This window comes from Anopheles bellator, chromosome 2 (genome assembly GCF_943735745.2).
Source record: "Anopheles bellator chromosome 2, idAnoBellAS_SP24_06.2, whole genome shotgun sequence".
In the NCBI taxonomy this organism is placed as follows: Eukaryota; Metazoa; Arthropoda; class Insecta; order Diptera; family Culicidae; genus Anopheles; species Anopheles bellator.
Window position 1 is genome coordinate 10,585,585 of NC_071286.1, and position 21,981 is coordinate 10,607,565.

The following is a 21,981-nucleotide window of genomic DNA, read 5'->3' on the forward strand; positions in this document are numbered from 1 at the left end:
TCAACTCTCACACTTGTCTGTTTCTCGTTTGTCCTTTGCAGGATGCAGTCGATGGATGTACCGGCAGCAACTTCCAGCGCCCTTCGACGGCCCCGGCTGACCCGTCGGCGACTCGGGCTTCCAAGAAGCAGAAGAAGAGCGAGAAGGAAGCCAAAAAGCAGGAAAAGGAGGTGATGAAGCTGAAGCGTGAGGAGGCACGGCGCGCGGAACGGGAAGCGGCCAAGCTGGAGAAGCTGGAGAGGCTTAACCGGAAGCACGAGAGCATCTCCCGCAGCTCGGAGCGGGTCGGGTCCAGTGTCCGATCCGGGTCGCTCGAGAGGCGCCGCAGCGGCGAAGAAGCGCCCGTACTCAACCAAACCACCGTGCACGGTAAGCCAAGTCCCCCCGTGGTGTCACCCAATGAAACTGACCACAAACAACGGTGTACTCTCTCTTTGTAGGCATTGCCAGTCCCAATCGGCGGCCGACGATCTTCGACGTGTTTCGACAACGGAAGGGTTCCGATTCGAAGAAGAAAAAGTCGGACGACGGTAGCCGGTCGGGCTCGGATAAGGATTCGACCGGGATGGGTGGGAGTGGCCCCATCAGCACCGCGTCCGGTGGTGGCATTATGAACAGTATGATGGCAGCACTGCACGTCGGGGGACGCCACAATCACCCGCAGCAGCAGCAACAGCCGCAGCCTGCCGCAGGGGCAGCGGCTGCTTCCGGTGCCGGCACCAAAGTTCGTGATGGTTCCGCGCATCCGCACGCGGGCAGTGATGCACAGGTAAGGTGGCACCAACCCGGCCTAGTCCGGCTGCTTGGCATCATTAACATACACCTCTCGCTTGCTTGCGCTCTGTTGGTTGCAGTACTACCACACGGTGACGGCTGTGCGCCGGGCCGACGCCGGCAAGTCTCCGATGACGAAGGTGATGGATCTGTTCCGGCACCGCTCCAACTCGGCCGTGTCCGAAGCCGACAAGCGTAAGGCGGTAAGTAGCGAATGTGAGCCGGCAAATGCATGCATGGAACTTGGCGTAGTGGCGCGCGTTTATCACAGTCTCAGAAAGCCAGCATGAAAAAACACGAAAGAGATGCCGCTCGCGCTCTCAGTTGTTGGTTAGTAGAGCGTGCCGTGCGCCATCCGTCGCACTTTTTTAGTGAAATGCCGTGGATCACGCGCCTCTTTGAGGAAGATCTTCGGATAACGTTGTACCTGTAGGGGATAAGGCAACGAGCACTGTGTTCCGTGATCGGTTGGTCGTCGTTGTCAATTTTGAAGATAATCTTATCACTACTCGGTCCATTAGATTGTTTTACTTCAATGCAGCACGCTGTTTTCGGAGAAGTAGATCTTGTTGAATGACACGACATCAAGCGTCGTAGTGCATCCTCCACACGATGATTGATCAGAAGTTTCATGAAGGACGCATTCGTTAAAAATTAATCCTTTTCCTCCTTTTAGCCGCTTTTCGAAATTTTTCTCCGTAAAAAACATCTCAAATTTATCTTGCGTGCAACTCTCACACAAGCTGCGTAGACACAATCGCTGCTATAAAAGTGCTATAAAATCGTTTCGCTTCGTCTAGGAAACAAACCAGATGGTTCGTGTCTACGATTAGATGGGTATCGATTTTGAGTACTTGTGGGAGTTTACTTAAAACACACAAAGAATTTATCTCGATTAAATGTTCACACTCTTTTTATGTTGCTAGTAGTTTTTCATTCAACACAACCATCTTTTGAAAGGATTGATCAGAACCCCTTTGTTTGCTTTTGTGTTTCTGACATCTCAAAGTACAGTTTCTTTCTAACATTCTAAGAAATTCTCACGAATCCCCATTACGATACCCCGTTTGGAGTATGCGTTGCCACCGGCGTCGGTGCAGATAGCAGATGTAATTAGCACCCACTGCAATGTAATGACAAAATGGTCTGACTCGGTGACCCTTCGGTTATTAGCTTCGCTCTGCCCTCCGCCACAGGCTGTTACTGAGCGACGCTGCCGTGCGGCGACACTTTGCGTTCGAGACACGGATGGTAAAAAGGGACCGCCGCCAACGACGACATGCATGGCAAGTGCAGCAGATGAGACCCCCCTGGCCCGGGACAAAAATCTCCCCCCGGCGAACAAAATTAAGCAATCATATTCCAAATGTGTTTGCGTTGCTCGGAACAAATGGTCAACAAGCCGCGGCCTACCGTGCCGTGCCACCCGTGTCTGCCGCCCGCCTAGTGTTTGCTGTACAAACACTCTCCTCCCGTCCCACTATCCTAGGACACCTTCTCGCTCTCTCTCTCTGTCACCCTTTACCGTGTTCCGGTTCGTTGGGACAGGTAAAGCGATTGGAAACCAATTTCGCTCGCTCCTTACGCGATCCGCAGGTTGTTGTGGTCAAAGTGAAAGAATTTAGTGTTGACATAGATGATACTACCAGCCCCGTCACTCGTGTTCAAAGGTCGTTCGCTTTACGTGTCGTGGCTGGCGGCGCGAAATTATCACTCGTTTCGACCATAAACACTCGATAGGAGCTAATCGATACGTTAATTATCTGTCGACGTGGTGCCACGGGCCGGCCGGTACAACATTACGTCAAAATAGTCTCGAGAGCGCTTCGAACGGACGACAAAGAACCCGGGCGGGTGTGTGTTTTGAGCTTCGTGGGCGACGTTCTGTAAAAAGATGTCTTTCTTTGCTTTTTGCCCATCGGCACCGTTCAGGTCCAAAGTGTCCACCGAAGTGGCTACACGATGATCACCCGATCAGCAAGCCCCAGGGTCAGCGCTAGGGCAAGCGAAGTATGACGCATATCGCTGCCGGAGCTTGTGCCGATTGATTTCCGCAGCGTCCGATTCGATTACTTGCACTTCAGGTAGCGAACGGAGTTAATTACCTTACGACCTAACGCGAAAAACGCGACAATAACAGAAAGCGCGGACGGTCGAAGAAACTCTGCGGATCGCTTGATCGCGATTCGAGGTGACCTTTGCGTGAGTCGACATCTACGGCGTCGGAGGGATACCCTGGGAAGGTCTGGAATCGTCCTTCGGCGAGTGCGTTACCGGTTTGATGACGAAGCTAGACTATGACCGACAGCCGGGCAGCACGGCACCCGGCGGAGTGTGTTCATCCGCGGCGGGGTGTACGGCGAGTGAACGCTTTCACGGTTTGGACGTGAGCGTGTGGCGTGTGCGCGCGCGGCAAGGTGCTTCCAGTCACGGCAAGGCGCGATACAGCTTCAATCGCGGTCCAATCACCAGTCTCGGTGTGGATTTGAACGGAATAGGACGTGTGCCGGTGACGGACGGATCTTCGCAGACCCCCGCTGCTGGTGTGCGTTTTGACAAATCTTTAGTCTCCCCTACGATCACCCCTAAACGGGTGGCACCCCCTAATTCAATCAATTGATCGCAATCGATCTCGATCTCGGGCGCCCCGGATATCGTCGGGGAGCGTGTCGTCGCTCCGTGCGTCGTGTGAGATAATCGAGTGACCTACTTTGTACTTGACACTCTCACGGGGTGCGTGTATCGGTCGCGTGTCCGCAGGAAGAAGGTGGCCGCCGTGGCCGCGCGTCGTCGAGGAAGCATCGGCGACGACGGGTGCAGTGTGAACGCACTAATCTAAGGCCACCGGAGGCCAACAACACCGCGAGGCTTTGTTGTCGTACGCGTCGCGGCTGGGCGGCTGGGCTGGCCACCGAGTGCAAACGAGATCGAATGGTGGTTTATGGTCTGTTTTTCCTCCCCACCACACCCCAGCCGCTGTACGGCCTCAAACGGAAGGGGGGATGCTGTGCCCAGTGCGCCGCGCTCAACATTGTTGTCGTGAGATGCAATCGCAATCGATCGATCGCCGTGCGCACTCTCTCTCTCTTTCTCTCTCTCTCTCTCTCTCGGTGTCCAAAGTGCATTCGGACATCCAAACACAAACACGGCAACACGTGCGGAACATATCAGTGACAGTGTTCGCCGACGTTGGTTGGTCAGCTCGCCCCGTAGACCGAGAAGAGCTCGCCCTTAGATCGTGCAGGCGTGTCGCCCGAAGAGATTGTGTTTGTTACGTGACTGGCGCGGTTTTGGAACCGCCGCGTATTTCACGAGTGATAAACGCGCACGGCAAACCGTTCGGAACTGCGCGCGCGATTTTAAAAGTGAAACCCCCCGGTACGAAGGAGGAGAAGGAAGCCGAAGGAGCGCATCGCCGTCGCGACAAAACCGCGAGCCTCTCTGCTGACCATCGAATAATTTATTGCACTCTCGACGGTGGGGCTTGGGGACACGAAAAAAAAACGACCGGTTCTCCGGTGCGGTGAGCCCCACGGTGGTTCGCGTTCGTTTCTGTAAGGCATTTGCCATTTACGTCAAAAGACAAACACCACGGCGGACACCTCTTGTGCTGCGCACCGCGGGCCGACCCGAAGACGGACGGAGACGTGCCTTCGCCGACACACGGTGCCGAGAAACGTAGATCGTAGATCGTGAGCAATTGAATGAGATAATTTCGTCGTCGGCGATGTTGGTCAGCGGCGGCGAGATTACGCAGCGCGAGAGAAGCGCGTTAGAATGGTGCGAACGCGAGGCGCGGGGCGCAAAGCCGGATCCAGAATTGTACTTGAGACACAGTTTGGTTTGACCTTATCGCTTCCGCTACGTTTTTGGTCGTCGCCAATCGTCTTAGGCACTACGCAAAAACTTATTTTTCCATATCATTCCCGAAACACGGTGGAGAATCGTTGGTGAGCGTTTCTTATAAAACGATCATCCTCTCGAGAGGACGATAAAAAAGAGGGCCACCGGAAAGGATAAAAGCTTTTCGATAGCACGGCACGCGGCGAATGATGTCGAGTGGGATCGAAAGACTGCGTCGATCGCCGATAGCTACGTGTTTGTTTAGCAACCCACCTGGCGCGTGGTGTCCTTCAGCTTCTGGAAGAGGCGAGAAAGGTTTCATTCGGTAAAGCAGACACACGCAAGCGAGCACGGCCGCTTATCATGGCTACTTTTCTAGCAACACCTCACAGACAGAGAGTCCACAAACAGTCTCGAGATGGCAGATAACGGCGCTGATTAGGAGGGGGCCTTCAGACCGATTGTCGTGCCGATTGGCGCGATTGGCTTAGGAACTGAGCGCCCTTTTGGTGGGTGCCGTACCGCACCACGGACGTCCAGGAAGCTTCGTATTGAGTCATCCACGTGCCATCCTTTCATAACACGACGCTTCGTGGGCTTTTTTTCGATGGCAACAACTTACCGGACATTAATACACCCGTTCAGTGTTTGAACGGGCTCTGTAGGGCTCTCCATCACCGTACTCCGGTGGTACTCCATGCCGGTGCCCTTCGGGGCGCCAAAAGTCGAGTGCCATCGCGCGATAATGTGGTATCCTGCTTCAGTTATTTTAAGGCCAATATTTGATGTTTGAGTAAAAAGCTGATAATAAATTTGCCCTTGCCACAGTGACAGTGGCAACCGGCGACAGTGGCCGCTCGGCGCCGCTCGATGAAGAGGAAGTTAATTGAACTGACCCGTTCGGCCGTGTTTGCAAAACCTAGTTTCCTTCCGATAGCCCATTCCGTTCATTACTTGTCTGCCGTATGACACTGCCTCGAGTGCGCTGTTGCATCTCTGACAGAGTGTAGCGTGTGTGCCTGACCGATGAAAACCCTGGATAATGAATCATGCCAATCTTCTGTCGCCATAAAAAAGTGGATTAAAAATAAGTTGGCACCATGATTAGAGAAAAAACACTCAAACTGTGCTCCATTCTTAAATTTATCTTTGCACTTAGCATCCCATTGTTGTCATTTGTTTGCACCTGTTACCCGGCACCCGGTCACCTGTGCTGTGTTTATCGTAATAATTTTGATAATGATAAGATGCAACCATCACCCCTGTTTGTCACGTTCGATTATCACCTTGCCCCCGGTTACACTATTAGTTAGCGACAGGTCTCCGATCGGATGTTTCGGAAGGAAATGTCCAAAATTGCTTTCCTCGTATCGATTAGCACACGGCTTAAATTTGCAGTCTCCAACGCGAACCCGATCGATGCGTGATCAGAACTTATCAACACAACGTTCAGAAAGAGGGAGATTCTACGAAAATATTATTGCTCTCCGGGGTGGCAGATTGCCTGCATCTTGCGTCTCGGGACGAATAAATATTGATGCGACGGGTTTCCAGCCTTTCATTGAAAATGACACGGTTCCGGTTGCCAATTTATGAAGTGCAAGTGATAGTTTCATCACAAAATGTAGTGAAGATCGTATGAGTTAACGAATCTCACTGGGCGTTTGATCTCTACCAACTGATCAACCCAAACAGGATACCGGTTGCTGGGGGTCGCCGGTAGCGACACTTTCAAGCGAGATAATGTACCTATCGGCCACTGATGACTGTGGGCCCAGTACGGCGCAAACATGTGCCAAACGCACGCGCGTCACCGTTGGCTGATGATCGCATTTTCCCATCCGTCAACGCGAGGCACGATGCGGTGGCACGTAGGCCCGCAGCCACGAGCAAATTCGCCCGCCTGCGCAGAGTACGTATGGCGGCTGCGGTTGCACTGGTGGTGGGCCAAGAAACATTTGTTTTCGAGTTGTTCCGCTGTTCGAACCGCCGATCTGGCGATGTAATTTCAGAAGCCCTGCGCGGTGGACTGAAATTTCAGATGGCTTCCCTCGCAAAGCGGGAAAGAATAACATTCCCTCCGTCGTCTTAGCATTGTTAACATTGATTAAAAGAGTTGCCCTTCGACGTTTGAGCTTCTCTTCTGTTGCGAAACGAATACCGAGAACACTACGAGATGTTAACAACGGAAATGTTGTTGGGAGCCATTAGGTACCTTTCCTGCTACTGACTGCCTGTGTCGTGTTAGGAAAGATCAGCAAAACAGCAATCATATGTGGCGCGTGATCTCGACAGAAAGCGATCATCATGTTTCTATGTCGAGCCTGTGTTGGAATGATAAGAAACTCCCTTTTCCACCTTCTATCGCAATGTCCGAATGCACATCCAACAACATGCAGCCAAGGGACTACGGAGACTCGTGTTGAACAAGACAAAACACTTCACGACGACGACGGAACCATTTGGTTCGCTCGTGTACGGCTCTGAATTTGTAGGCCACCTAGACAGTGGTTGATTGTGCGATTGGTTCAACATTATCAATTGATCGTTTGTTTTATCGTAACAACATTCTTTGTTCCCTCTGTCCCTCTGTACGTTCATCAAGTGATAAGTCCCTTGAATTATTGGTATGACAAAGAAAAAGGTCCATTTTGCACACACAGCTCAGTGGGGTGTTGTTTTCTTATTTATTGACCCGGCAGCTTTCAATTCTCCTACGTCTTTTGCGCGAAGAAGCACTTCGGAGAACGAGCACCGCGTGTTTATTGTCGGTTCGATTCCCGTGTTCCTTACGCTCCATTATGGACCCGCCGGGTCGACTGGCGTCGCATTTGTTTTCGGTGGTTGCGCATTTCACGATCGTGTACGCGAATTGTGCAGTCGATAGCTGAGCGCGCTGCTGCACGATGATCAGTCTGCCACACGTAGTAGCTCTGGTGATGCGTTTATTATTTTATGGCCAGCTTCCCGTCACTCATCTATTGTTCGTTCCGCAGAGAGACCTTAAAGACAGCGTTATTGTTGCATGCTGCACAGAGGACACAGTTCGCGTAGTGTGGTGTCCAGCAAGAAAAGCGTGTTGTTCGAAATCGTGTGTTGTTGTTTGAGAGTGCATTTAGCACCGTAAGTGTGCGGCCCTTCCGGCGGCTATCCCGGAACGCTACCGAGCGTTCTGTGGTAACTGCACAAGAAAATGTCCACCTATCTGAAGAACAAGCTGCTGAGGCGCCAGTCCGGGGCGATGGACTTTCCTGCCCGCCAGCACCGGAGCCGGTCGCTCGACGTCGAAGCCCTGCAGCGGTCCGGAATACAGGCGTTGATGGTTGTAAGCGCAAATATTAAATCAATCAAAACAGAACGCTACGCCAAGTTCCATTCCAGTGTTCAGCATAAAGGCGTCCATTGTGGCCAAATTCGACATTGTTTTTTTAATCGAATTGTTGTGTTTCATTGCAGAAAGCCGCCGCCCAGCACCAGCAACAGTTGGCAGCGCAAAGTAAGTACCCTGTGCTCTCGTCACGACCGTAATCAAAGTGTAACCATTGGGAAAACAACGAATGCATTTTTCTGTCAAACATGGGAAGGGTTTTGTTGGGTGCTCCGGTACCGCGACTCACTATCAAACGGGGAGCAAATACGCAAAAAGACGGTACCGTCAACTACTTTCCGGTGTGCGAATACAACGAGCGCGCGCGCGCACCGGAGATGAACATAACGCAACATTCAATTGACAGCTTCCTGTTTCTCGGTGCTACCAAGTACACCGGTGTCTACCAATCTGGCTCTCTCCCTTTCTCTCTGTCTCTGTGAAAAACGCGACGCGCGTAACGCGATGCGAACGAAGCGCGAATCATCTGTTCGATGACGTCACGCCGTTTCGCTCGCTTTCGCCGGCCGAACGGGCGAACGAGCGTTACGTTCGCACCGACCACCAGATGGCGCTTTCGCGGCAGTGCGCGAATCGTGGAAGGGATTTCATGCTTTCTGTTTTTGTTTGGCTTTTCGTTGAGGGTGTGTTTTCTGTTGCTGCCGGCAATATGCTGTGCACGCACACACTGGCAGGCAGGCAGGCAGCATGGATACCGCGCAAGTTCCGAGGTATTATGAAATAGGGTTGTAAAGTGCTTCCAGACGGCATCATAAAATGTGTGTATACCTCGGGAGTGTTTTTGGGGTGTGTGCTAGTGTTTGCGTGTGAGTGAGTGGAAAAATACGGCCACTGTGGGAAAGTGGCGCCGACCACCACCACCACCACCCGGACGGGGACCGTTCTTCCTTCGGTTCGGCCCGACCGGACGCGGGCGCGGTTGTAGAGGGTTTGTTGTTGATGTTGTGCGTTCGGTGGCGTAACCTTGAAATATGCTGTTTTTTTTGTGCCTCTCTACCGTCGATTGCGTCTTACTTTCGTTCTGCACGTTCCCGGCCCGGCCCGGCTCGGCTCGGCTCGCAACGTGTATCTTATGTTGGGCTTCTCGTGAACCGGTGTTCGATTGATTGATACCGTGTTTATGTTGACAACATCACAAGCGTTACCTTCTTGTTTGACGCTATTTTTAGTTTGTGCGTCTATTTTTGTCACCCCACAACAGGGCAACAAGTATAGTAGTGTGACCAAAAAATATAAGGAACTCGCGCAAACATTCTTGGTTTATTCCTCTAAATCTAAGTCTACAATTTTCAAAAAACCGTCCACAGAGTTCTTTTCAGGAATGGCCTGCAACACCTTCTTCGTTTCATCTGAACTATGATTTAAAAAGGAGCCCATGAAGCCTCTTGAGTTTAGCGGGGGTTTAGCGTTTACGATATGGGTCCAGTTTGTGTTAGAATTATCACGGAAGTTGAACCAAGAATTGTCTATACACAAATCTGATCTTTTTTGATGCACAGTATCTTTGTTGGCAGTTTGACCATTTTGAGGGAATTCACCAATACACCACGATAAAAAAAAAGAAAACTGTTTCCCGTTCATTGTTGGTCACAGAAGTAATTAACCTTAATTTCAGATTAATGATCCCACAGCTGTCGATTAGAGGGCCATTAAATTCAGTGACCGGAAATTCCTTACCAATCACCAGTTTTTGATCGATTGCAACCCAATACGATTTTTAGAATTCTTTTCTTTCCACCACATATCTGAGGTAACGAAATTCTACTAAATGGCCAAACAATACCCCGAATATTCTGCTTTAAGCAAAATTGAACAACGCTCCTGTGCTCCACACATTCAGTGCTCAGTGTGTGTGTTTAAACACTTGAAAAATGGATCGAAACAGGGCAACCGGACGACGCTATGTTTATTTCCTTATGCCCGAACTTCTTGGCCACAAATCCCCCCATGCAGCGGCTTGTTGGCGGTCGTAATAAAACAATACAAGCGTGATCGCAGGTGGTCCGTTTGCGCACCTGGTGATGGGTTTTGTCGCAGATCCTTTAGTTTTACAATCTTTGTCGTAACTTGCTTCCTTCCTTTAGATGGATTCCAAAATATCCATTCCTCCAATGCACAACAATAAGCAGCGCGCAGTAGAATGTTCCACGCAGAATGTTTGTTTTCCTGTAAGCCGAAGTCTAGTGCTTGGCGAAGTGTTGGCTCTGGCGTGTTTGTAGTTGTGTGTTGCCGGGTGTCGCCTTCTCGGTGCGTGCCCGATTACGCATACACACCATCGTTCATCTCGCGACAGCCTGTCTCACGCTGATGGCTGGCTGGCTGGCTGGCCAGAGATATCCAAAATGCTAATGCCACACACGGTGTTCGCGTCCTTGTATGTGCGCGTGTGGTACCGAACCCACGGCGCTTCGGTCGGTCGGGTTTCGCCTGTCCGTCGTCGCGATTACGCGGGTTGGCCCCGGTCCGAGTGGTAGCGTTGCGGCGAGTTCATCATCGGCATTCGAAGGGAACGAAAGTGAAAGAAGTGTCGAGCGCGCTCCGTTCGCTGCGCATTCTCAGCCCACGTGTGGTGTGCGCGGTTGTTGGTGTGCTTCAATCGCAAAGTCCCGTGCTGTGAAGGACTACTTTTGTAGAAAAATGGCGTGCGGTGTCGTGTGGAGAGGATGAAGAATTCAGCTTAATGGTGAGCGATCGAAGTACGGGGACATCTTGAACCGCGAATCTCCACTCGGGTGGAGCCCAAGAGCCACCCTCATGATCATATCTCTCCTCCGTAGGGGCCCTTGATCCATCGATGTAGAGTGCGTAACGGAGGTAGTGTGTCTACGTGACTCTAATGCCGCACCACAGCAACCTCCAACCGACCCCCACACCCCCTCCGTGCGGTGCGACGCGTGACTCTAGTTTGGGCAGTCCCCGGCAGTCCGTCGTCGTGACGTGTGGTGGTAGTGTTGGTGTGGCCTGAAGATACGGTTCTTCAGTTTCTCGAAACTATGGCGTGCGTTTCGGTCTACGCACACCTTGCCGCTGTGGCGATCTCGTTCTGGCTCTCTCGGTCAGGTTTACGGCGTGTTTTGATGTGTCCCTTCAGGGGGGTTGGGTTTTCACACTTCACACGTGTCTCTCTGTCCGGTGTGTGCCTCACGATCATCGATCGTTCGCGAAGGGCCGATGTTGTTGTTGATGGTTGACTCAGCGTCGTCCGGGTTTTGGTTGGTGCAATTTAGCCGACCTCTTGCAATTGACCCCAACCTGTGTCGATACGGGGGTTTTATAGTTAGAAGAGGTACCGTCCCCCCCAGGTTCAATCCTTCAGTGGCGTGCCAAACTAAGCCCCACTTTACGCAAACATGTTCTGCAAACTGCATCGGGTCCGGCAGTTCCTTTTCTCATTTCCTGTGGCGGTGGCTGGCAATGTTTTCGTGACATAAAGCGTAAACAAACAATATTTACGACAGACGGCCATCTCTCGGGGGCGCTCCTCCAATTGCTGCTGCCGTCGTCACGTGGACGAAAGGCGAAAGATAAATGAAACCGGCCGGGCCGGGGCGGGGTGGGTTTTTGCTGACCAATAAAACCGAGGTGAGGGAATTAAATTTCCTGGTCGCAATCGACCGGAAAACTATGGGGCGGCGGCCCCGGCCCTGATGGTGGCGCGTTAATGTGCCCGGCGTCTCGCCGTCGTTGTTGTTGGCGTCCGCCACTCCGTTGGTTGATAAAATAAAGTGGGTTTTAGTGATCCAAGTCACAAGTTATTGTGGCGTTTCGTAAGATGTGTTACGTAACCCTTGCGCGACGCAGTTAGATATCTGGGGACACAGGAAGCGATGGTACCGTGTAGAGGTAAACAGTGATGTAAAACTGGTATCAGCGCGCACTACCCCCGGCGTACTACGGAGCGCCGTGTACATACGCTCCGTTGTTTTGCCGAGTCAATCATGTTATTAGTTATTACACCGGTAAACATTGACAATAACAGATCTGCTTCAATTCAATGCGAAATAGTCTGTTTTGCTAACCCGCCTCATCAAGGATATCTTTGTACAGACTCGGAAATGGCCCTTTTTGGTGCTTGCGTGCAGCCACGCCGGAGTAAGTCATTTTCGCCACTTCCGCCAACCGTGTTCCACAAGGATGGCTGTGCTCAGGGAGAGGGAAATTAATTTACATCGACCTGCTTTTGGTGAAGGCCACCACCTCGTTCCGTGAGCCCCACCAAACACAGCCCACAGGAACTCTCTGCGTTGCTGCGTCATTATAGAGTAACAATAGTTTATTGGGCTTAACGCATCAGTAACCCGAACTTAATGAAATTCCTCAATTAAATCCAAACGCGAGAGTATATTATGTGATGGATTTACGTCGAAAAGCAGCCGGTTCCGGCGAACGAAACGGACCTTCTGGCCACGACGCCCTATTACGTCGTGCGGAACGGCCGAAAAGGACACATCGTTGCTGCAATCGTTGTTCTAAAAAGAGTCGCCACAAGGGAAACGTCGTGCCCTTTGTCGGTGCTGTGTCCTTTATACCCAGCGGCAGCTTTCCGCCATAATTTAGGCCAGACATTACTCTTGACATTACGGATGCGATGCAATGGTTTGGTGTGGTGTCCTCCGTGCTTCTGCTGTCAATGTGCAACGACCCGAACATGACCCTGCCTGTGTGGGAAAAGAAACAACGCAGATGCTTTCAGTGGCCCTTCAGAGTGAAGCAAGTAGCGCACCAAATGGGTTCACTGGGTTTTATTCTTGGCTGGTAATTTGCAAACGATACCCCCCCACACTGTGCGCCATGATGTGATGGCACAGACAAATGAATAAATATTTCCACCAACGCGCGCGACGACGTCGGGGAACGAACAAATTACTATTGTGTCGCTTACGGGGGCAGAAAATATGAAAATGCCTCCCCCCACTCACAATAAACGTGAAGAAATGCTTTGCTGTTGTTCTTTGAAAATGCCTTGACCTCGAAGGACGATGGTAGTCAACACGAAATGGCCGTAAGGCAGTTTGTGCGTCTGTTTTGTGTTTAAAAAACGCGCTCATAGCTGCCGCACGGGTACGATTTTGCTGAATGAAAACGCCCACGTCCGAAACGGGAGAGAATCGAGCTCTACTACTAGCCTCTTGCCGGGTTTTTGGCGGGAGCACGGCAATGGCCGCCGATGGAGACGCCAAGTCGCTCATCCTCAAATCACTCACAAGGACACCCATTTCACTCTCACTTTTCACGCCCGATCAACGCGGCGCGTCCTCGGCATTTACTTAGCAACAGTCTCTCACTGAGAGCCGAGAGAGAGAGAGAGAGAGTGTCTACTAAGTTTGAGTGCATTGAAGTGTAGCACTCATTTCACGCTCGAAACGCTGTTTACATTCCTTGCGGACAACATTGGGGCCGGTTTTTTGTGCCATTTTCCTCGGGGACTACGGTGGCGCTTCTTGTCATCCAAAAAAAACGAAAAACAACTGAAAGCATTTCCCGTGCTGCGGCTGCGCCGCGCCGTTGCTTTTGAGCGGCACAGGGAGAGTTTGGACGGATTTTCCACCTTTCCCAGCGACGCATCCGGCCGAACGTACCGAAACCTTTCTTTCGGTCACGTAGGCCATGGTTTGTCTGCGGTTGGGGATGGTCGTGTGGGCAGAAGGCGCAGACCAAATTCCAGAGGGTGGGCTTTTCCGGGTATTTCACAGGGCCCCGATGCTGGTTGAACCCTTTTGTTTGGCCTTTTAGGGGGCTAGGATGTCGCGTTCGGCTTTCCTTTTATTTTTTGGCTGGGATTAGAATCCGGTATAAATCGTAAATCTATTTGGACTCACAATAAACCTGGTATCCGAGTTGATGTTTTGTGACCGGCAGCCGTAAAGCAGATAATCTTATCTATCGATCGGTTCACCATTTTTCGTTCGACTATCAGTGTCTGGCACCCGAGGCAATAGTATTTCCGGTATGGCATGTAGTAGTAGTAGTACTGTAGTAGTAGTAATCCATTTGTTGCACGCGACATCTGTATTACATCACACCGTTGCGTGTTCTCCACCTTCATTCAGTAAATGGAGGCGCCCACAGAGTCCGCCAGAGAGCGAGGACCTCACCGCCGCGGGACACGTGCCCAGTTTGAGGTGACGCCGTGTGTTCGTGCACGATTGGGTGAGGCGTAAAACGGCGGTCAGACGAAGCGAACTGCTATCGTCAAAAAGCCGGGAACTATTTTAAACCGTGCTCTGTGGTCTCTTACCGCTGAGTCGGGGTACCTTTGTGTTGACACTTTACTTTGTCACTCTCTTTCTCTCTGTCTCTGGGATACGGAGTCCTCGTTGGGGTCTACTGTAAACAATTGGTCGGGTTTTCCGAAGGGTTTCGGGCCACACCGCCGCGTGCCATCTTGGCTGCATAGACCAACAACAGCTCAGACAGACAGCGTGAGTGCTCGGTCCGAGGAATCCTCACGAGTTCCCTCCCGGAGTGTCAGTTCACTGGTGAAGCTCACGGGCACAGGACGCGAAATACGGGCCGACTCTGAAAATTGGCCGACCCAACCGGTTGGGGAGGCGTTTTTTTGTTTTAGTATCGACACACTGTGCGTGCCGTGTTTTGGTGGGGAAAACTCGATCCATTCGCCGTGGGAGAAGAAAAACACCTCACGTGCTGTGGGCGAGTGCCCGGGTGTGTTGTTGTGGCAATAGTTGGCGCCGAGTCCGAGAGAAAAACCCTGTGTTATATAATTGTGTTTGCGGCCAGCCAGCAAGAGCCAGGCTATAGTAGTTTTCCCAAGATGATGATTTTGTGCGATAGGAGACGGCACATCGCTTGGAGTCTAAGGCGTCTTCCTGGTGTGGAATTGATTTTCGTTTCACAAAACGACGCTCTAGACCCGGATTGTGCTGAGAACGTTTTCAGGCCCGCACTGCTTCTCTATGACCTAAATACGCGTTCGGGGAGCGAGACACGCACCCAGCATTCGCCATCCCGGCCAGCGAATAGTAGAAGTAGTTCCGTTCAATGCACGAGGGTATACCACGAGAGTGTTGATCGCCTCCCGGTTCCACTGACACTACAACTGCGAGTGTGTGGGATCGTGTTTAAACGGGACGAAAGGGCGAACGAGCTCGAATGTGTCTAGCGTTCCCAGTGTTTATCTACATTACAGCCCATTTAACATGCGTGCCGTTTTCCTAGGTCTCATAAAACCCGGATGACACCCGGGAATTAGGGACCCAACCGGTCCCTATCAGCGGTGGTCTTGCACCTTCTCGCTTATCCAGAAAGTTCTGTATCGGAGCCGTGTTTGGGTGGCGGTTTTTTTCTTTGCTTGCTGCTTGTCCAAGGCACGAGAAGCCGATCGATCGTCCTTACGCTTGCCAAATTTGGCACTCATTTCAGCGCCGGGATGATGATGTTGTGTAGACCTCAATCTTTGTTTCACCCACGCCGCCGTCGCCGCCGCCGCCGGACCTATGCCGGATTCGGCGAACGCCGCTGCGCCGCAAACACCGGGAACCGGTGAAAATGGCTGGCCCCCAAAACCAAGGGATGATGTATCGATTTTTGTCCTCCGCACAACACCCCTGCGGTTCTGTTTGCCTGTTTGCTGCTTCTTCGTTGTTGCCGGGCACGCTGCATAGATCAATCGCCCTTGGCCGTGCGAGAGAGGTGCATACGGCGACAACAGGCCACGGACCGGGGCGTCATGTGGCAAGCGTTGGATGCGAATAAGCGTGCGGAAGAGCGAGAGAGATAAAATTGCCAACCGGAAGTTGCTACGAGGGCGGCACAACAAGATGGCAGCGTCGTCGGCTGGTTTGACTCGAAGCCACGAATCCTTTTTTTGCGAAACCTTTGCTTCTCAAATTTGGTCCTGGTTTCTTAATTGTTTATTTAGTTTGCCCCAATCGTTTAGCGCGAGTGGGGCTTGAAGCGCTAGCTGCTCGCTTAATTTTCCCTGTTGCTCCCCAATCTCATGCTGCGCACGTGACACTGGGCACGGGGTCTTCTTCGGGAATGGGGGGCGTGATAAATCTTTCTAAGGATTTCCAGCGGCGCACTCCAATTTGGGGTCGGCCCCTGTGGGCATCTAATGGTACAACATTATGATAAAGTGCTTTTATTGATTTTATCAAGCTTTGCGAAAGAGCGAGCACCGCAGCACTGTTGGCCAACGATCCCTTTGGCCTTCGGTCGCTTTTGGTCAGATTTTCAATTTAAATACACGCGCCCGGGATGAGATATGGATGGTTGTGCACACATTTTATGCTGCAAATTACACGGCAACGCCTGGTGGCGGTTAATCAAGGCGGACGATTTATTTTTATCCATTGCTTTGTCCATCCGCTTTCCACGGGCGCCCTCGGGGACTGCTTGTCGAGTCGGTATCTTTTCCCTCTTCACGGAAAAACCAAACCCATCAACACGAGAGGTCATGAACTTTGGTCAAGAGCGGCGCTACATTACATTCTCTCATCCTTCCGAAGCAAGGCAGTGGACTCTCGAGTAGAAGCGCCACACACTTTCACGTGGTATCTCACGGTTCAGCTTCCGGGATTAATTTGAGCGATTGGCCCTTAAAAATGTTGCCTTGAATGTTTGATTTTCGTTTCGAAAATCTACGAATTCTTTGCCATCGTTTCGCTTTGAATCGATCCATGAATTTAAAATGAATTAATCGACGCCTGAAGCTAATGCAAAACCGAAACAGGAGCAGGATTCGCCCAAGAGTAAACCCAATCCAACCCAACAAAATAGGTAATCCGAAACCCGCCGGCACTTTTGCTGTGTGGCGGAATGTTCAAAAACAAATTATCAGCATTTCGGCCAAATGTTGTGCGGTGTGCTCTTCTGTCAAGGCCACGGCCGGCCGCGCGGTGCCGAGGGCCACCGGCAACACCACCCGGGGGCCACCAATACGTGGCCGGTAATTGCGCATCGAAAAGCAAAGAGCAGCGCGCCCGTCAGGTTGTCTCTGCACATGGCAGAACCGATTTTTTGCCCCATTCTCTGGCTGTCAAATGGCGCTGTTTGGTGGCTTGGTAAGGCTTGGGGTTTGTTGTGGTACGCTCGATTCTGCAATGACCCCCGGCACATTTTGCGAAGAAAACATAAAATGTCAACCGCGCGGGGTAACCGCGGAGATAGAAAGACACACGACATGAGGAGAGCCACGTGTTGTGCAGGTGCGGGTGTCATGTTCGGAATGCACTTTGAAGGCATGGCGAACGGAAAACGAAACTTGTTTTTAATTTCATGTTGCCGCCCTCCCCCCTGTTGTGGGCGGAACGTTGGCAACGGAAATGGAGTTTCGGGTTCTTGTTGTAACGCTAGCATAGTGTTTCGTGTTCTTATCCGTTGGCCGTGGCCATTTTAAGTTCTGTTCTCTGTTGATGGAAAAGGTAAGTTTTTGTAGTGGTACAATGCATTCCGGTGCTGCTAAGGGCCACTTCAGGCCTTGAGACGAGTACCGAGTCGTAAATCTGTTTTAATTTTAAACGACACCACCCTTCAGAGATGCCAATCACTTCTTTATTGGGAGGCGGCACGCACTAGCCTGGCCGGTGGTTGGTGTGCCACCAGCACCACTTCTTCGGCGTCAAGTGAAATATATTTTCGTCACAACCCGATTGGGGCCCAAGTGTTTAATTAGATATGATTGAATTAATTTACCACACCCGCAGGCAGCAGTATCTTCAGGAGGCTGCCTGCCATCGCCGCGGGGCTAGTGATGTATGGGTCGAGCCCCGCTGAGTGACCGACATGGAACCAACATGTGTCTAATGGATCGATCTCGGTCGATGTGGGACCAAATACGCCAAAGTGTGATAAGAATGTGTAAATTGGAATCGTTTTCTCAAGCCGTAATGGTAGGCTCTTATCTCCTGGCACCATTAAGAAATTGATCTTTAATTAAAGATTGCCTATCAACTTCTGCTTTGCCATGATGTTCTTACGTACAGTTCTTGCAGGTACCGAGCAGTCCAAGTCTGATGACTTGATTATCAAGAACACGAAAGGTTGAGATTGATTCGTAGACACGCTCAGGTCGCTTACCTTTAGCCGATAAGGTGTCTACAATATATGCTTCCATATTTGCATAAAAGTGACACTCTGGATGGGAGGCTTATTCAACTTTGCGTGTCGTTATATTTGAGTTTTTATTACACTTCGGCACGGTGTCTATTTTGTACTCATACTGCTGGCCACATTTGCTTCCACCACGCGGGGATATATACCTTGATAATATCGAACCAAACACGATACTGCTGCTGCCTGCTTGCGATATTGTTGTAATTTATGACATTCAAGACCCTGCCGGTTGATGGATAGGTCTTTGAGTTTGAGTAGGATGTTAAAAAAAAATCATTCGTTGGTTCGCATAAATGGTCCGGCGCGTCTCTCTGAGATGGATGATGTTTTTCTCGGCCTTATCCTCGGCGCTCTACACTGTTTCATGGTCTGCTGCTGCTGCCCCCTTACAAACGACGCCGGTTGGTCACGACGAAGGCTGTGCGTTGTACCTACATTGTTGTGATTTTCCAATTATTTTGCACTCTTCACGCTGCCGGCTCGCTGGGGGGACCGCGACAGGCAGAGGGCAGCTCCATCATCCTTCCAACCCCTAAAATCGATAGATCGTTTGAAGAAAACAAAAACACTGGCGGCACACCTTACCAATGTTTTCCTCTCGCGGACATGTGCCACGCGTTTCCTGACGCTCCCGGATACCGTCGTCCTTGGGCCATTCCAGTAGCAAGGGCGGACGGCTCCCCGCAGAGTAATGGGAACACAGTTCGCTCTCTGGAACTGTTCGTTCGCCTCACGGATATGGATGGATGTTATTTGATTACCCCTGCCGCACTGGGGCTGCTGCTGCAAAACAATGTCGCCCCACTGTGGGGTCCACTTGGGGGCTCTCCATTACTTGGCCCATTTCGTCGTCGCCCGTTTGCGGTGTCGGGATTTCACGTGACTAAATAAAAGTGCGCTTAATCAGCAATAGGAAAGGCCAGCTAGAGGGCACACTGTTTGCGTCCATAAATTAGCACCGCAGGTTGCATTCCCGGCCGCGGGAACGCACAGCGGCGGCTCGGCTCTGGTTGCGAAAAGGAAGGGACACACACTACGAACAATTCAGGGTGACTTAACCAAGTGATCGCGTACCCCGAGCGCCGGCTGCGATGTGTTGGTGTAATGCAACAGGATTTATTCGTGGTCCGGCGAAGGCCCACCAGTTGGTATTCGTTTGTTGGACGAAGTGCACGCGGCTAATGATCAATCGCTTCCGATGAGAGGCGCTACTGTAATGAGGTCCTTGGGAATGGTGTTATTTCTGTGACAGAAGTCGGAGCTCATCCAATCCTAAAATCCAATCCTCCCTTACAGAGGCGATAAAATGTGACATTTGGTGCAAAGTGCAAATATTAGTGTGATAAGAGTGAGCGTTAATAGAGTGCCGATAGTAGGGGATTGTGTGTGAAAATTCGGCAAGTTTGCAGCCTGTGTTTGTGACGAGTGAGTTAGCAGTGACGCACGTACATTTAATCGGAACAACGGAGTTCCTGCGGAAAGTAAAATTCAAAGCCTCAGCTTTTGGGGTCGAGCGGCTCCGGAAGAAGAATCATCATCCATTAGCAGCAGCGGCACGACGATGCACGGCATACAGCATCTCTTTCGGCAGCACACCCTGGAGAAGCAGACCAGCACGGACAGCTGGCACTCGACAAACAGTGGCGGCGGTGGTGGTGGTGCCGGTGGCAACAGCTCCAGCCAGATGCTTGCCAACCGACAACGGCCACCGAACGAACGATCGCACAGTATCGACGAGTCGCAGGCATCGCTGGCGAGTGAAGGTTAGTAGACAGATGATAGATTTTCTGGCTTGGTGATCGACTGTGCGCAACCAGAAGTCCCAGTGGTTCTGTGAAACACTGGAGCCGGGTTTTTACCTGTTGCCTATCCATGGAAGAACCACGAATGATCAAGGTTTTTATGGCACAGCCGCACCACCCCACCGTCCATCATCAAGCAGAAAATGGAGGGACCTCTCCTCATGCCGGTACTGATATTACCTTCCCCTTTTTAACGCAGAGTACCGACTGGCAGCCTCCAGCCCACAGCACGTTCCGTCCGGTGTGATGTCCGTTCGATCGCCATCGTCGGCCCAGGAATATCACAGTCTTGGCGTTTCGATACCCCGCGGCCGCAAGTCACCGGAGATGGCGGGCTCCGGCAGCGGCAGCGTCGGCGGGGCGAACGGTGTGAAACGAATGTCCAAACGGACACTGGTCTTCGGTGATCAGCGGCCGGGAGGCGGCTACAATCCGGTAAGTGCGCCGATCGTACGTATTAGGGACGAGCCGAAAATAGGACGTAAATTACCTTCACTCTATCCGTAGACGGGCCGCCGAGGATCGCTCGAGAGTGCGGGCTCACCACCGATGCACCACATGAACATGGCCGCCGCTGGGTACTTTCCGCACGATCTGGACGATATCTACGAGTACAAAACGGATCACCAGTACTTTACGCACACCGGCGCGTACCAGCACCACGGCCCTGGCCCGTATCCGATCACATCGGACCACCAGCGGCAGCTGCTGTTTCAGCGGAACCACGGTTTCCACTCGCTAGACGAGTACGGCGGAGTGTCGTCCGGCGTGTCGAGCTCAAACAGCTCCAATCAGCGCCTCTTTGGTGGCTACCGGCACCGGTTCGACAATAGCAGTTTTGCGCGTAAACTCACCCAAAGCATCTCGCAGAGTAGCATCGACAGTGGCAATTCGTCGTCGAAAGCCTCGATGAACAACTCGAACGAGAAGCGAGAACGCAACAACCATCATCATCGCGATAAAGGGCAGGGTGGGCAGCACCACAGTCACCATCACCACTCGATCACGGAGATGATCAAGCACCTGGGAAAGAAGGCACACATCTGGCCCGGTGGCCGAACGCGCCACTCGTCGATCAGTGAAGATCACCACACGACGGCCGACGATCAGTCCATCGGTGGCGGCGGGTCGTATGGTGTGGACTCGATGGGCAACCCGAAGGAAGACTTCCGGTCCCGGTCCCGTTCGCTCGACGTCGATCAGACGCGACGCATCCTGGACGACTGCGAGTCGACGTACAAGATCTACAACAAAATCTTGCGTGAAGGTAAAACTACCGGTAAGAACGCGTGCCCGCCAGGGGGAAGAAGAACCAGCCGCGCCAAAGTGGTGACGAATGAAAGCCTCCAAATCGGCCTCTTCTTGTTTCACCGGCAGAGCAGTCCGCACACTACTGAACGGTGGTGTGGATTAAAACTGCGAAATTTCGAGAACATGGTGGGTGTGTTTAGCGCCCAAGCCAACTTCCACCAACGACGGCTTGCAGCGTCTGGCTTGTCAACGAATGTTAAAAAGCACCACCCACCCTTCGCGGGGACAAGTTCTGGGTCCACCGCAGGGACACACCGCTTCAGGCTTACGTAAGCGTGGTTCGCATACTGCGCGGTTCGCTCGAACGTCGTCACCTTCCAAATCGATACGACTTTTGGTCTTTTTCTGCGTTCATTTATTGCATTGCTTCGTCGCCGGTGCTGCTGCCGGCTGGTGCGCGTGTTTACGTTTTGCCGTTTGTAAACAGGACAAGATTTCGCGTCTCAAGATCTCGCGTCTCAAGATCTTTTACCAGACGTGCGATGACGCAATGCCAGGTCGGTCAAAGCACTTACTGCCTGCCAAATGGCAAAAGGCGGCGGGTAGCGCGTGAAGATGAAATTAAAAAGCGCCTTCATCGCCGCCCAGTGTACTTGTTGTGAGTTGAGTCATAACAGTTCGCCAATTTTGTAATCAGCATGGTGATTGTGTTTTTATTTGTGCGGCCCCTTGACCGTTCTTGACATTGTTCCGGTTACAACCATCGACTGGTTAAATTGAATGTCTTCAAGAATACTTGATCGATCTGTTATCGTCGCTGTCACTGTCGGCTATAATATGCTTCGT

General features: G+C 51.7%; 1 protein-coding gene across 1 annotated transcript in view; it reads left to right on the forward strand.

The window, feature by feature from the left end:
* The window catches only part of LOC131212565 (uncharacterized), a 41,550-nt gene that overhangs the window by 1,581 nt on the left and 17,988 nt on the right, over window positions 1-21,981 (forward strand). Inside the window, exons 2-5 of the mRNA XM_058206479.1 lie at window positions 42-369; window positions 441-769; window positions 855-977; window positions 8,074-8,113. Of these exons, the coding sequence (XP_058062462.1) occupies window positions 42-369; window positions 441-769; window positions 855-977; window positions 8,074-8,113 (820 nt within the window). The remainder of the gene's footprint in view (window positions 1-41; window positions 370-440; window positions 770-854; window positions 978-8,073; window positions 8,114-21,981) is intronic.